We start from the raw sequence: 16,104 nt of genomic DNA, 5'->3' as shown, positions 1-16,104 counted from the left end.
GTAAAACCCATGAAATTGTAACCCCCCTGACTGCACAGTTTGTGTAGAGCATATTCTGATTTAGGCTGACAGATGTTGGAGTTGGCCTAGAATTTCTGGAGAGCATTGCATGCCATTTTTTACCAATTCTGCATGCTCATGTCATAACCAGTTTTTAAACAAAGTACAGAGACGTATGTTGTATCTCATTTCACTGAAGTCTCACCCTGAAATTTGTGGAGTCTGAAATGACATACACTTCAAGTGTCTCTGAAAATTTGGTGTCTGTCTTCTTTTAAGTAACTTTTTTAGTGAATTAATTATTATTCTGTAAAGCCATCCTGCTTGTCCTTGTAGTCCCAGAGTAGCTCAGAGAAGTGTTTCAATGAACTTGTGCTCTTGAGACTGAGGTCATCTTTAGTTATACAGATTTGAGAAAAAACTGCAGTTTAAACAGAATACTTTTATAAAGCAGCTCTGCAGGTTTAGTGTAGGTGAATTTAACAGACGTCAGCAGTTCAGCTGTGAAGCTCTTTCAAGCTTCCACCCATTGTTAAGGATCATCTCCAGCTGCATCCACCCTGACAGTTTATCATGAGTCACATAATTCATTCCCTCTAGAATGCATTTATGCAGGCATCTTCTGTTTGATTTGAATGTGTCTTAGTGCTAGTTCTTGAGTTTTGTAAATAGTCCTAAAATGAAAACTCAAGCAAGATTGGACAGAAGATTTTAGCAGGGTTCACTTTAAGTAAAATGTTCCCGTCCTTCAGAGGGCCTGTAAATACACCAAGCTGTACTTACAACTGAAGTTACCAGTTTGCACAGAAAGGGGAAGGGTATTTGAGCTCCCACGAGCTTTTATGGAGTGTCTGCACAGCTGTGAGTGGCTCTGGGGTGAGCCCACCTGTGCTGGTTTTGGTTCAGTTACCCCAACTGACCCAAGAACTGGAGATGCAGTGATTGTTCCCATAAGGAATCTCTTCTTGTTATCAGGCCAGCTTAAGATCCTGCCCCAGTTTTATTGCTGTTCTGATTCCCAAATTAATTACATAAAGCTGAGAGAAGCATCCTTTACTTCTGCTCCTGTAAGTGAAGTTTGGTTTTGCTGCATGGATGGATCTCCTGTAGGCCCAGGAGTCTGCAAATGGAGAGAGGCAGGGCCACATTAAACCTAGAGAGCTGGCCAGTAAAACATGGTGGGTTTTTTCTTTATAAAGCACTGCAAGCATGTTCATATTAATGTTCCATATGACCTCATCAGAAAAAAACCAACCAAAACTGACTTATTCAACCTCCTTGTTGTTGATGAATTTGGCATTTTGAATTAGTATTTGAGCGTAAAAATCCATTTACCTAAGGTTTAGTTTGATGTGTAGCTGAGTTGGTGTAAAATGTTGGGTTTTGCTTATTTGTATGTTGAGAGACAGAGTCAGTACAAAATGAGATTTTCATTATTCATCTTCACCATGGTTCCTGCTCTTCATGCGCTTTCCTTCATGCTCAGAGGTGTTTGAGACATCTGTCAAAGATGAAATACCAGGGTGGCTGGAAGCAGGATGTTGTAATTTATGTTTATTTCAGTACCATTTCTCTTATTTAAACTGCCACTTCGTTTTCAAGTTGTGGATGTGTTATGGTGTAAATTGTTGTAGTTCTCCCCATACTGATTGTAGTGTCATCTACAATGCTAATCTGCACAATGCACAGCACAGCTTCTCTCCTGGGCACACAGCGTTCTCAACCAAATTCATTTTCATGCCTTTTAATTGAATAATAGAAGGATTCTTTAGACCTTTATTTGAAAAGTCTCACAGGGGAGGAGGAAGCTGAAGTAACAAAAATAAATAATGCATGTATCTACTGTGTTTTGGCAACTAAAGGGAAAAGTGTTTGAAAATCCAAAAGCATTGATTTTTCTGAAAAATTCATGTAGGCTTTTATTTGTGTGAAAGTTGAAAGCCACAAAATATGAATTTGTTTAAGAATGTGCTGTAGTTTCTGTCTCATGCAATTTCACAGTGGAATAAAAAGGCATAAAATGATCTGTCACTTTCATATGCACAGTTGTATCTTTTGATCATGGTACTGCACAATATCTGAAACAACGCTTCTATTAAAAGACACTACTTACAAGAAACAAAAGGTTATTAAGTGCTGTGAAATAGCATTTTATGTTAGAAGCATCACATTTGGTGGTACTTTCCAATGGAAAGGGAAGACAACTGTTACAGTTTAAACCAGCTGAATAGCCTTTGTTGTAATGGATGCTTCTTTTGAGTAAAAAATAATGCCACAACGATTTTATTTCATTTATTTTTATTTCATCATTCTTGTTTTTAACTTTCCCTAGATGAGACAAGGGGCTTTCCTGGTCAACACAGCTCGAGGTGGGTTAGTAGACGAAAAAGCACTTGCACAGGCCCTGAAGGAAGGAAGGATACGAGGGGCAGCCTTAGATGTACATGAGTCAGAACCATTCAGGTGCTTTTCCTTTTCTTTTCTTTTTATTTTGTTCACTTTCTTATTTTTAAGTCTTAGTGCATGATACAATCAACAGCAACAAGTGAATTGAGTTTTCTCTTTATTTGGTAGCTAAATACTCCTTAGCAAAGCAACATGAATCTGTGCAGCACTGGACTAATGCGAATGTAGATGGAGTTTGTGTATGTGGTTAGAAGTGAAAAAAGTGACATCCAAGATTTAATTCCTTAAAAAGAAAAAGAAAACAAAAACTGGGTTTATTTAGTAGAAATAGCAGAAACCTGAGTTCAGATCGTGGCCATGGCTTTGAGGAGAGTGCACCTTTGCCACTGATACAGCTCTGGAGGCAGCTGATGCCTGACCAGGATCTTTCAAAGGCAAAGAACTGAGATGTGGTGTGAAAAGTGCTTTATGACACCTTTCTGAAGGAAAAGATATTTGTCCAGATTGCCTCTGCAGGAAAGCCATGTGTATAAGAGGTTGCAAAAAAAGTTCCATGAAGGCTGTCAGAGTACAGGTTTTGTTTTGTTTTCCCCTCTATAAGAGGAGTAGTAACTCTGCTATCAGTAGCAGGGCTGGTAGCACAAGCCTGAGTTTTTCAATTACTAAGTCCAGTGGTTCAGGCAGAAGTGCACCACTCCCCTAAGTGGCATTGGCATTGAGATATCAGCACTCCTCATCAAAATGAGCCTATTTCAGATGTCCTTGAGGTTTCAGAACAGACTGCTGTAGCTTAGTCCTTGCATGTGACAAGGCTTTTTCAGGCTGGGCAGGGAAAATTGTTATTTTTAACTGGAACAATCCACATAAGTTTTTTGAAGAACAGATTATCCAGGGCAGGTTGTAAAGACTGGAGAGAGGACAGTATCTCTCATTCCAGCTTGAGGGGGAAATAGAACCTTTGAAAAAATAGTCAGAACCTTTTAGTCAGAATTTTTCTACCTACTGAGGCATGATGCCACATCACAAATAATTAATTTGATTTATGCATACCCTGGATTCATTTACTCCTAAAGGTAGTCATTACAATGCAGTAGTGCTGTGCAAAGCCAGAGTGTAGCAGCTCAGGGGACTTGCAGCTCCATACATTTTTCCCAATTCCTGTCTGCCCACTGCACCTCTTGGAAGCCCCATTTGCTGCATGGAGATGCCATGTGCAGAGATTCAGCTGCAGGATTGCAGCCACAGTTGCCTTTGGCTGCAGTGCTGCATGGCTGTCTGATTGCAGCATGCAGCTCTTTAGGGAAGAGTTTTGCCAGATACTTTGCTGTTTGTTGAACTACAGATGAAATCTATCATTTTATGAATTATGACCAAGTCTGAAAGCACGCTTTTGTCTTAAAATATTTGCTCTCCTGTTGCAGTTGCCTGCAAGATTATTAAAACTGGAAATGAATAGGAGGTGCAAGTTTCCATTATTATTATTTTTAGTTTCTCTACTTTGTATCTGTGATAACACTTCTACACAGATTCATTGCTTTCCCTAAAAAACAACCTGTAAATTTCCTTCTTTCTGTGGAGTTTCTATAAAGGGATGGGAAAGAAAAAATAGTTAAAAATAAAATTTAAAAATCCTGAATTATCCAAAAGGCATTGAGGCTGATGATGGACACACTTCTGATTTAGAAATAATTGTAAGATTTTTTTCTTTAAATTATTCGATGTCATACTGACAGAAAGAGAAGAGCTTTGTTAGTTAATGCAATATAAGTAAAATTGTGCTGACCTAGACAAATGGAATGGCATCCTAAATTAATTTGGGCTTCCTTTATGCATTTCTGCCCCAGAACTGGAGTGGCAGTGACTGTAGTTACAGTAAGTGCATTGGACAGAAGCTAATGTTGCTGCTATACTTAAGTTCCACCCTTTGAGTCTATAAAAAGTGATTGTTGCTTATTTATACTCTAAATAGTACATTAAATTAACAGAATTATAAACAAACTCAGTAAGGAATAGAAATGCATTGTAGAAATTAATCTGTGTATGTACAAATCCATCTGGATTCCCCACCTTGATTTTCCCCTTGCCCCCAATATTTTTTTGTCATTTGATCTTGTTTTAAATTTTCATTTAGCTTTAGTCAGGGCCCCTTGAAGGATGCACCAAACCTGATCTGTACCCCACATGCAGCCTGGTATAGTGAACAAGCCTCAATTGAGATGCGGGAGGAAGCAGCACGAGAGATCCGAAGGGCGATCACAGGTACTGACTCACGTTGTTATTATTAGCTCCTTCACTGGGTAGTTCTTTTTAAGAAACCTATGTCTCCAGTCTTGAAAGATGCCTAAAAGAAGCAACCTTGGGTTTTGTTTCTAATATTTGGAGCACAGAAATCGGCAAATGCTCACTAAGTCTGTTCTCAGAATTGGAACAAGTAATTTTGGAGGTTCTTTGCAATTACAAAGGGAAGGCAGGCATTGCAGAATAAGTACTTTTTTCATGTAAGGGAAATGTATTTATATGTGAAAAATGATCTGCTTTTTTCTTTGTTGCATATAACTATTACCCATTGATGGATTTGACTTTTAAGTCCTCCTGGTATTGCTGGTATCTTCCTTAGCTTTTCCTAGATGCTCCTTTATACTTGTCATGAGCAGTTCTCTATGTAAAGTTTTCAGTATTTTGTTGGGAGGTTATTCTATTTCAGATGTTCCCCTCTTTAAAGCCTTGCTAAAGAGGTCTGGCATTTTAAAGGGCAGAGTGTCTTTGTTATATAACTGCCATGTAATTGTAAACTGCTCACATAAGAGAAAGCAGCTATGTCTCGAACATGCACTGCTAATAAATAAAATGAGAGGACTGAGCCATTTGGCATGGGTTTGAATCCCTTGTAGCCTAAAATAAAAGGAAGGATTTTCATACTGGAAAATGATTCATTAAGCACTAATGTTTTCCCTTTAGCTGGACTTTGCTGTGTCCCCCTTGGCGATACCGTCTGAATGCTCTGCAGACATGCAGGGCCATCTGTGTCACCTTGAGAGTAGTTCAGTGCCAGCACATTGCTCTGTTACACAAAAAGCACTGGCAGTAGCCTTCCCTCTGCCTTGTGCCTAGAGAGGCCAGGCAATTTAGTTTCATTTATAGCCTGTGCAGAAAGAAGATTCTCTTCTGGATGCTAATTAAAGACACCTCTTAAACTCCTGAGCTGAATTGTCCTTTACTGGATAATTTCACTCTGTTTTAGAGGTGACCTGAAGAGCCTGACCATCCTTTTCTTGGAATTGGTCCTTGTGGCTGTACTCCAGAGCTCCAGTGGTACATTTGTTTATTTGTCAGGGTGTTCAGTAACTGTAGCCTGCTCCCGGATAGCTCTGGGAGAGATTGCACAAACCACTACCTGCATGGGGGAGGATTGATGTGCAAATCAACATTAGTAGGCTATTGTCTGAAAATAAAGAAGAGCCAGCTATCCAGAGCTAGTTTTATGTTAAATTTGTGCAGTAGCCCAAGCATATGTGCTTAGGAAGGCAGACCTGCAGTTCCTTCAAGTGTGTGATGGTGCTCTCAGCGATCTGGATCGTTGATTTGTATCGAAGCTGTCAGCACTTCAGTGTTTGCATATGGTTTTTAGTAAGATCAAACTGAGACCAGCATTAAGGAGGTGAGAATGACATTGAATTGCAGTGAAACAAATGTAGGAAAGATACAGGAAATGTGGGATAAAGCTGGATATATGAAAACCATAGGGGAGCACAAAGAAGAGAGGGCGTAGAAAGGGAGAATAATTGGAAAAAGGTGTGAAGTGTTGGAATGAAGGCTGTAACTACCATCTGACAATAAAAATGTTAACTGTTTCTGCTGTTGCTTAAAAGTCAGTGATGTTGTGATGTGTAAAACAGAAATATTCGGCAGAGATTAAATACCTTGAAATATATTTTTAAACTTGAAAGCATTCCATGTATGAAGTAAGGAGGACCACTGGAATGGATGTAAGAGATAGGCAAGCAAGGCAGGTGAAAATATCATTAGAAGATTAAAATAAAAAAAAAAAACCCTGGGTTTTGAGGGGAGACTATAGAACATGCCTACAGAAGTTAGCAAAATGAAGAATGAGGTGGGCAGAGAGGAAGACAGGATCGAGAAGAATGAACATCAGAAGAATAAAGATACTGTTTAAATTTGTGGACAGTTCTGGCAGAAGTTCAGATGGATGTGTATTTCAGCTACATTTTGAAGATGATTTGTAGATGGTTGGAATTCACCTGTAATGGGGCCTGTACCTCACCTTGTTCAGTCCTGAGCTAAAAGCCCTTGCAGGTTGTGCACAGGAGATGTGACAGATTCAGGGACATCAGCTGAAGATGGTATTCATTGCAGGAAAAGCAGTTCTGTGAAAAGGCTTTTTTACAGCCCAGTTTTGGCCAGGCTGATGGATGGAAAGAGCAGGCAGAGATAGTGAAGTCCTTAACCAAATTTCCAGTAGGAAGCTGGAGACAGAAGGCTGGGCTCTTTAATGATGGAGCATGGTCAGATTTTGAAAGAGTTTTTGGAGTTCCACTGCCAGCAGTGGCAGGGGTGGACTCAGAATTACCTCTGTGCAAACGTCTGTGCAAACACACTGTAAGATGGAGCTTCAGTGAAGACACATTAAAACAGATGTCAGAAAAAACACATGCTCCAATTGATCTCCCTCCTGTTAAAATAGGTGGAAACATTCCTATTGCTATGAAGGAAATCTGTGTTGGATCTGCTCATGTCATTTGTAGCAGGGCTGAAGATAGTTCTGCAGAAGACAATCACAGGCTTGTCCAGTGTGTGCTGAATCAGGCTGACAGATTTTCCAGTCTTAAAACTTCAGCTGTACTTCAGAGGTTAAGGAAGGGTATTGTAGAAGTGAAGAAAGGAAATTCTGGTGTATTTTCATTTTATGTAGGCATGAAAGGCATGGCTGAGGATTAATACATTCCAGTAAATAAAAGTGAAGAGCAATTTAGGGGAAGTTCAGGAGGACAGGGAATAAGTGTTGGGAGTATTCAGGTTTATGGCACAATTCCATTCAGGGTTCTGAGTTAAGTGTTTTTGATGTTGTTACAGGTGGAAGGAAAAGGAGGAAAGTGATGTTAAGGACAGAAAGCCAGGGGGCTAGATTACTGAATTTGATTGGTAGCTATGCTCCATATCCAAATTACAGCTTCTTGGAAAGATAACTCTTACTGATTTTGGTTCTACTGAGACCCTGTATACAACAGATAAAGAGAGACAGGAAAATCAAAATCAAGCAGAGCATTTCAGCCATTATTACCTAAGTCCCAGGCAAAAGGCTACAGCAAGGATCAGAAACAAGCTCTTAGTGTCATTTTATATATTAATTTAAATACACAGATATTTGTAAGTATTTTTAACATAGACATACTAAGAGTATAAGGCACACCATTTTTATCCATTTTTATTTCTTCTTCCTTGCTTCATCTTAGGTCGTATTCCAGACAGTCTGAAAAACTGTGTTAACAAAGATCACTTGACTGCAGCTACACATTGGGCCAGTATGGACCCTGGAGTTGTTCATCCAGAGCTCAATGGTGCTGCATACAGGTAAGTGTGCTGAAGAGGTAGAAGAAATACCTCCATAATTCAGTGTTGGTATTCAAGAATAGATAAAAGACCTTCCTATTAATGATTGAAGTGCTTTTGCATTACACACCAGTTGTATTGGTTTTGTAACCATTGTGTTCAGGAGAATAATCTTGTTTTGCTAGTTGATGTCAGTCATGCTGTGTCTGACTCTAAATCCTCTTACAGACTTTTTTTTCTTGGGTTATTATGTGAGCAATATGCATTTGCTTGTATATTCAAGTAAAACAGTTCTGGTCTTCTCCAGTGTTGCAGTGGAAGTGTTATGTTCCTTTGCTGAAGATAATGATGCAGCTGTAGGTTACAGAAAGACTTTCAGTAATAAACTTACATTGTTTTGTGGCCTCCAGACACAAGAGAGAACAAGTAACTCAGTATGGAAAACAGTGCAGCAGCCTGTGGTGATTATGAAAATATGTTTAAAATAGCTTTTTCTAAATTATATGTTTAATTTTTAAGCAGGAGCATTTGAGAGACTTGATGTATGTATTCTCAGTCAACTGTGAAAGCAGGTCTTAATAATTAATAGAAGGGGGCAATTTTTTACATCTAATATGCACATTCCTTAGTTATTTTGTTTGCTCCAGAGTCTTTCTCTGCCCCTTTACCCCTAGCAGCTATTCCAGCAGCAGATTCTTCCTAGCAGCCATCTTCAGACAATTTTTATTTATGAAAAACACCTGCAGTTTTTGTATTTTCCAGTATGATACTTACACATAAGTAGGATGAAAGTGGCAGAAAGCTCCAAATGCCAGCTTCCCTCAATGCCTTGAGGAAAGGGGCAGTGCAGGCCTCTCACTGTTTTGTCATACCTCATTATCCTAATCCTCATCCTTCCACTGTCCTTCCTCATGCATCTACTTTACCTTTGTTGTTCTTTAGGAGGACTCCCCATACTTTTAGTAGAGAGGGGATTCCTGATTTTGTGTTACTCCACATGGGAGCCCAGCTGTGCCCAGCTGAGAAGTGAAGCAAAGTTACCCTGTCCCAGTGACTTGGAACAATCTCATGAGAAAGGGATGGAGGGGTGTCAGGATGAGTGTCACCACCCTCTGCCACATCAGGAGCCATAAGTGCACCAAGGGAAAAGAATAACTTGGCTTTGGTGATCACAGCACTTGATGTTTATTTTTGGAAGTATGCCCATAGGCCTAAATATCTAAGAAGGGTGTTTTTATTTGCTTAAATGAGAAGCTCAAGCACACATGTTCTCCTCCACACAGCATCTGGTTTCTTGGACTTCAGTTTGCAGTAGTGAGGGTATGGCTGAATGTAATTGGGGCTTAAAGGCAGGTGTTGCTGGACAGGAGGTAATAACTCCAACCCTGTCATGGCAGTTAAGAACAGGGGTCCGTGCCCAAAATAAATGCAGCTTTTTGTTCTCGTTTTGGGGGTCACAAGTCCAGCAGAAGCAGGCTTTGCAGCCAGAAATTAATTTTAACTTAGGAATGTTTGGGGGAGTTAATGATTTACAAGGTAAAGACCATATGTATTCAATTTAAGCAGGATAAACACAGAACTGAGTGGCTTTTTAAGACATTGTTTCAGTCCATTTTTTCGATAAAGAAAATTTATTGTAAAATTATGATCTAATTATTTTCAAATGCAAAATGGAATTCATTTTAGGAATTTTGAGGCAGGAGTTAATAGTTATACAATAAATGTTAAAAGCTTTTTGGAGGGGCAATAAAATAGTGTTTGAATGTGGGTAAAGGCAGTTACTACTGTGTGAAGTGCAAAATATGCATCAATTGAAGCTCAGGTTTTACGAAGAAATTGGTTTCAATAGCAGTGTTTGCTGATGCTTAATTCCTACCTGGGTTAAGTACAGCATTTGAACTGATTGTTCAAATCAAGTTTTTCCATCTTTTCTTTGCAATCCAAGATGATGTTGAGCTAAGCGAGTTCTGGAGTCTTTCACAGACAGTCCAGTGTTTCAGATGTGCTAATAACTGTATCACACTCATGTAATTGCATTAGAAGATAAGACCTAGGATAATAATTGATATGTTAAAAAATGCAGATATCTCTTCTGGTGAATTAAAACTAACCAGGCTGTTTTATTTTGGATATATAATTTACTTGTATTTTGATGTAGAACAGAAATCTCAAATTATCAGATATTATCACAAGCCAAGAACATTCAGCATTAGTCAGCAGATTGTAATCTAGATCATCTGAATATCATCATGTTCTGGAGAAAACAAAACCATTTACTGTGTGAAATGTAAGACACCCTATCAGCACTAAAGGTCGTGCAAACAGAACCTCTCCCATGAGTAAAGATCAACAATACTCCTGAGGAGGAATTACTTGTAGTGGTCTTGGTGAAGCAGCATAACGTATCCTGATCTTGTGTTATCACCATGTATTTGTTACCAGTTTGCCTGTGAAATAACCCCCTGCCACTCCTGTGTCACAGAGCAGGTCATAGGCACAGAGAAATTCAGCAGCCAGGAGCAGTGGTTGTACCATTTATGGACATTTGCACACATCTTCCTGCCCCCTGACAGGTGGAGGGTAAGGCTGGATATGGCTCTGAGCAGCCTGGTCCAGTGGAAGGTGTCCCTGCCCAGGGCAGGGGGTGGAACAAAATGATCTTTAAGGTCCTTTCCATCCCAACCATTCCATGATTCTGTGAATACCTAAGTACTGAAGAGGTACTTGGATGAGAATAGCTGGATGTTGGTTAATTCAGGAGTTAATTCATGTTGAGGTTCTTCACTGGGGATGTTCAGATTCAGGGCATGATAACAGAGTGCACTTAAAATTGCAACTCTTCTAGGACAGACTCAGTTTCTTTAACAGAGCTTAATATAGTGAGTTCAAGGTGCTTCTGCCATTTAAAAGATACATGAGAGTAAAGTAGACATTGAAGTTGCCCATCTGTTGTAATTAAGAGGGCTACTGTATTTTTCCTCCTAAATTAAGACTACATAGGGGAAGAGGATGGAAGTGTATGAGTTAATTCAGAGGTATAACTGATGGCTCACTTCTGCTTTCACAAAAGTTTAGTTCAGTGGACATACTACCTGGAAATCATTTCAGCTTACTGCTGCCAGAGGAGGAACATAAAGGGGAACTTCATGAAGTGCTGGAGAGGATGTATTTCCTGATTAAGAATAGAAAAAATGGAAAGACTGGACAAGCAATAAATAGCAACAAAAGGGAAAGTTATATAGAATACATATGCATGTATATATTCTATATGTTATATAGAGTACATGGGTAGAGGCTTGAGTTTATGTACCCTTTCAGAGAGAGGATTTGAGCAACACTGATGATTAAAAAGGGACAGAAATTCCAGAAAGAGGATTGCAAAGCAGGGTTAGGAGTGGTCAAGTACAGCGCAGTTTCTGTGGAACATGGTATCTGTATATTGGCTGCTGCCTCTATGTATCTTTAGGACAAGAAAAACAATTACAGGGCCTCTGGATGTTACTAAAAGTCTGTAGGAAACCTGTACCTGAGGTGAGGTGCTGGCAGGTAGAATCCTGGTGATTATGACTTGATGTCCATGGGAATGTCCTTATATACATATATTTGGATATTTGGAATTCAGAGTGGAATTACAGATGTGCACTTTGAAATGTTTAATGTGCTCATGAGATAACTCTTAGTGTTCCTGATCCATGACTGTCCATTTTCACAAGGGGAGGCTCTGGCTTTTCTTCCTGAGGAAAATACAATTGCAGAAGTTGCTCTTCTCCTTGACTTTTTTCCAGCTCTGGTGTGTTGGTACTCAGGGAATATGTTGTCAGGAAGCAGAGATTGTGTGTTGAGAACAGCTGCAGTGTTGGACTTTGAAATTGAAATTTGTGTCGTGTTGTGTGTCTTGCAAAGCACCTAGAATAACAGAAAAGCTGTTTCAAAATTAAATTTAGGTAAAACAATACTGTCTGACAGTTTTCATAGGCATTGAAGCAAATTTGATTAATAAGATTCAAATGAAGTTACTGAAACAAGCAACTAATTCCATTAGCAACTGCAAATTAATTCTAAGGAACCTCTGTGGAGAGGGAATTAGCATAGGAAGCCCTGTAAATATGTGTACAATTGGGAACAAAGTTATGTGGCCTGCAGGTGGTGTGATCAGTCACAGCCTCCTTACCCATCCCAGCCTGCAGTCAGTGCTGTGCTGTGTAGGACTCTTGGCCAGGATGACCAGACCAGTGTGTGGTGTCCCTGTTGTCCCTGTGCCATGTCAGTCCTGCTGAGCCCCTCTGGCTCTGTGTTTCCAGAAGTGGTTCCCATGATGTGTCTGTGGTGGAAGCAAAAAAACAAGTCAGTGTTCTTGGATCCAGCTTTTTTGTCCTGAGTCTTGCTAAGTTTTGCACTAATTTTCTGCCAGTTTTAGGGAACTTGGGATGAGCAGCACAAACACATATTACCATGGAAAAGATGCAGAAATGGGGTGAAATTCCTTGATGCATTGAGCTGTGATGAGGAGAAAATCAACAGCAGAATAATGTACTTGAAAAAAATCTTGACAAGTGCCTTTTGTCCCACATAGTTCTGTGAAAATACTTGGGAAGCAAAAGCTGCAGTGAGTGGTGGTTTTTTGTGTTCAGGCTTTCAGATGCTCTCACCAGATTGCTTGGGTGGGCAGGGTACAGCAGGAGGGAATGAGGGAAATGAGGGAGGAGTGTGCAACTTTATGATGAGGAGGGGAGGCAAAGGGTCAGTGCTAAGTGGCCTGTGTGACATAATTTACAAATAGGTATTGAGGCATTTGACTAAAAAAACACATATTTTTATTAAATCCATGTGTAGCTGTTTTTATACAGCACTGTGAAGTACCAGTGTTCATCAATTACATCTGAGGTTTGTGATTGGAACAGTAGATTTGCAAGATATTTTTTAGCCTGATAACATCAGAACTATCATAAAATCGAGCTGAATCAGAGCATGATTCTTTCATTGAATGCATAAAATATTTAGGCTCAGTGTTTGTCCAGATAGAGGAAGAAATCTTTAAAACCATCCATAAGCTTTGTATTTGCATTTCTCTTTCTTGTAGTCTGCCTAAAGTCTGTAACGGGCACTGGTTCTGTTTCAGACAAGTGCAGTGGCAAGGTTGCTGCTGAAAAGGTTACTCAGGTGCAGTAGTTTGTCATCTGATGAGTATGTGGATGTCATGGCTTTTTGGGGAGCTGTCAGGCAGCTAAGACTCTAAAAATAGTGTAAACAAATACTTTTTAAAACCACAACAATGATAATTTAAAATTCCTACATGAGATTGAAAAAGGGGAAAAAAGGAAACATTGTATATTGCATGGACCCAGCTGGAATTACTTCTTGTTGAGGTTATGCTTTCAGAGGTGCAGAACTTGAAGGTGGTTTCCTTTGCTGTGCTCTTACTCCTGCTGTTAAATCTGAAGAAACAATCTGGCAAACTTTCATGTCTCATTTGGTTAAAATACAGCATCCCTTGCTTTATGTAGCAGCATCTGCATGTGGCATCTCACCTGGAGCTGAATGCCCTGTGCCTCTAACTGGTCTGAAAGCAAAAGAAGCATCTCTGCAGCTCTAGGAGGAGGCAGGGTGTGTGTGGAAACCCAGAGCACTGGGAATATTTCTCTGTCTGCTCTGGGGTGCCCTGACCCCCAGGGGAGCACTGACTTTCACCCTCATTCATGGAGAAAGTTTCCTGCACTTCAAGATAGACTAGAATCCACAAGAGTGTGAAACAGATTATAGAGAGTAGTGTGGCTGTATCACTTGGTGACAAATTTAGCTTTTAGGATTTTTAATATGTTGTGGATGGAAGCAAGATGGAAGCACAGGGTGTGATCCTGAATTTCTTCTTCATGCTTCTTCATGGGTTTGGGTGGCATTTTGCAATTAGGCAGAAAATTCTGCATCGTGGGCTCTGTGGGATCAGTTATTGGGTTAAAAGGGAAAATAATCTAGGTGTCAGTTCTTAATTGGATAGATTAGCTTTAAAAGGCTTTGTACCAAGAGATTGTTGGCCATTTTGTGCCTTCTAATGAAAAGCTGCAGAATTCATGGTTGTGAGACTGTTTTAGTGATAAGAAATAATAAACACCTGAGTCCAAACATGAAATCCTGTCTCAAGTGCCTTCAATCCAGACCCAGAGAAGCCCACAGCTGGCACCCCCAGGCAGGCTCTCTGCTCAGTCAGCTCCTGGTTTTAATGTGTGCTCTGCTTTCTCCTCCAGCAGGTATCCCCCGGGCGTTGTCAGCGTGGCTTCCACTGGCATACCTGCAGCAGTAGAAGGAATAGTCCCCAACCCCATGTCTCTATCACACGGGCTCCCTGCCGTAGCCCACCCGCCCCACGCTCCTTCCCCCGGCCAAACTGTCAAACCAGAAGCTGATAGAGACCACCCGAGCGACCAATTGTAGCCAACAACAGCATTCCCAGCAGCGGAGACGTCAGCCCCAGCGTGGAAAACAACACCACAAAGCAAAACCCTGGATTTTGATCAAAGGCAAAACCATGAACTTACAGGAGGAGACGATTATTGGTTTAGAAACTGGTCCAATATACAGTATAAAAGGAAAAGGTGGGAGACAAAAAGAAGATTTGGAAACATTTTTTTCCTCCGTATAAATTGTAGTTTGTCCCTGTCCAGTGGACTGATTCACTGTTTCTGTGTCCTATGGGTTCTTTGTTAAGCAAGAGAAGTTAGTAGTTAATTATATCATGAATGTACTTGTCTGTGTACAGTTTCTAGAACATTAAAAAGGGTTTGTTTGCTTAGCTGTCAACAAGGAAAAAACATAAGGGAGGCATTCAGCAAACCAGTTTTGAGATTAAAAATCCTTTCTTTTATATTTTCAAACATGCCCAAAAATGAGGCAGTTGGCAAACTTCTCAGGACAATGAATTTTTCCCATTTTTCTTTCTACGCCACACAGTGCATTGTTTTTTCTACCTGCTTGTCTTATTTTTTAGAATAATTTAGTAAACAAAAGAAAAACAGTTTCTTCTAATTTTGGCATGAATTCCCTTATTTCAAAATGAAGACAACCTTGCAAAGAGATTTTGAGGAAAACAAAAAGGTTTTGTATAAACGAGCATTGTGCTTTTTGTCACCAGTTAAAGTATATATTATTGGTGGTATCTGGAAAAGGCACTAGACTACTGAAAAGTAGCAGCATTTCATTGCCTACATTGATTCCTTCCTGGTAATGTGGTAGGCTAGCAATATTTTTGGTTAAAATCATGTTTGTGACTGTAACCATTTGTATGAATTATTTTAAAGAAATAAAAATCCCAGACAAATATCATATGTGTAAAAATTTTTATTTCTAGTAACTGTTTATTCAACTTTTATTAGGTTTCTTAGCTGTAATTTTTAAACAGATGCTGTCAAGTATTTCATTTCTAGCTTTACTTTGCTCTCTGTTGTTTGTAATACTGTCTTGGAAGCTTGAAAAATAAAAAAAAAATAATTCTTTCCATACCATTTTTCCCTTTACATTTCGTAAATGTTGATCTTTTTTCCTGTGTTTCTAATGGAGTTTGAAATTAAGATGGATTTTGATTTGTACACCGGCATCATCAGCTACAATGTGGTAACAGCGTTTATGCCACCACTGTGGGCAGAGCAGAGGAGGTACAACAGCAACACAACAACAGCAGTAATAATAATAATAAATGTCTTTTGCCGAAGTCCAACACGAGAAGTGTCCATTGTTTTATTTGTTTCTGTGATGATGGAAGGCTGCAGCAGGATGTAATTGTATTTGCTTTATTGAAGGAGTTTGTTTCTTTGAGCACAGGCAGAAGTGTGTTCAGGGCAGGTTAGATTCCAGCTGGATGCTGTTCAAACCTTTCCTGTGCTCCTGGGTAAGACATTCTTCATCCCTGCAAGGTTTAAAAAAAAAAGACAAAAGTTCAGCTGCTTCAGGAGGGAAATCCTGGTGGGCAAAATGAACCTGGACAGGAAGCTCCTTGGTGGTCTCTTGTCTCTTTTTTCACTATTAGTCTGCACAGAGCATCCACCTAAACTTGGTGAGCTGGTTTTATGGGATCTGTGGAAAGGTTTGCAGAGCAGCCTCCACCTCAGTTCGGGAAAGGGTAAGAGGCTGCAAATCACA

The 16,104-nt window shown here is 39.8% G+C and overlaps 1 protein-coding gene across 9 annotated transcripts in view; it reads left to right on the top strand.

Annotated features, from left to right (window-relative positions):
* CTBP1 (C-terminal binding protein 1) overlaps nt 1-15,682 on the top strand; it is a 237,014-nt gene extending 221,332 nt beyond the window's left edge. For 6 of the 9 annotated variants that reach the window (XM_039723846.1, XM_039723855.1, XM_039723849.1 and 3 more), the window contains 4 exons: nt 2,333-2,463; nt 4,538-4,665; nt 7,878-7,995; nt 14,217-15,682. In XM_039723846.1, the coding sequence (XP_039579780.1) occupies nt 2,333-2,463; nt 4,538-4,665; nt 7,878-7,995; nt 14,217-14,403 (564 nt within the window). In that variant the 3' untranslated portion in view covers nt 14,404-15,682. The remainder of the gene's footprint in view (nt 1-2,332; nt 2,464-4,537; nt 4,666-7,877; nt 7,996-14,216) is intronic. The other 3 variants (XM_039723847.1, XM_039723850.1, XM_039723848.1) reach the window with 2 other exon arrangements.
* The last annotated feature ends 422 nt before the right edge of the window (nt 15,683-16,104 follow it).

The sequence above is a fragment of the Passer montanus genome, unplaced genomic scaffold (assembly GCF_014805655.1).
Source record: "Passer montanus isolate IOZ18808 unplaced genomic scaffold, ASM1480565v1 scaffold51, whole genome shotgun sequence".
Classification (NCBI taxonomy): Eukaryota; Metazoa; Chordata; class Aves; order Passeriformes; family Passeridae; genus Passer; species Passer montanus.
This window is presented reverse-complemented; position numbering and strand designations above follow the sequence as displayed.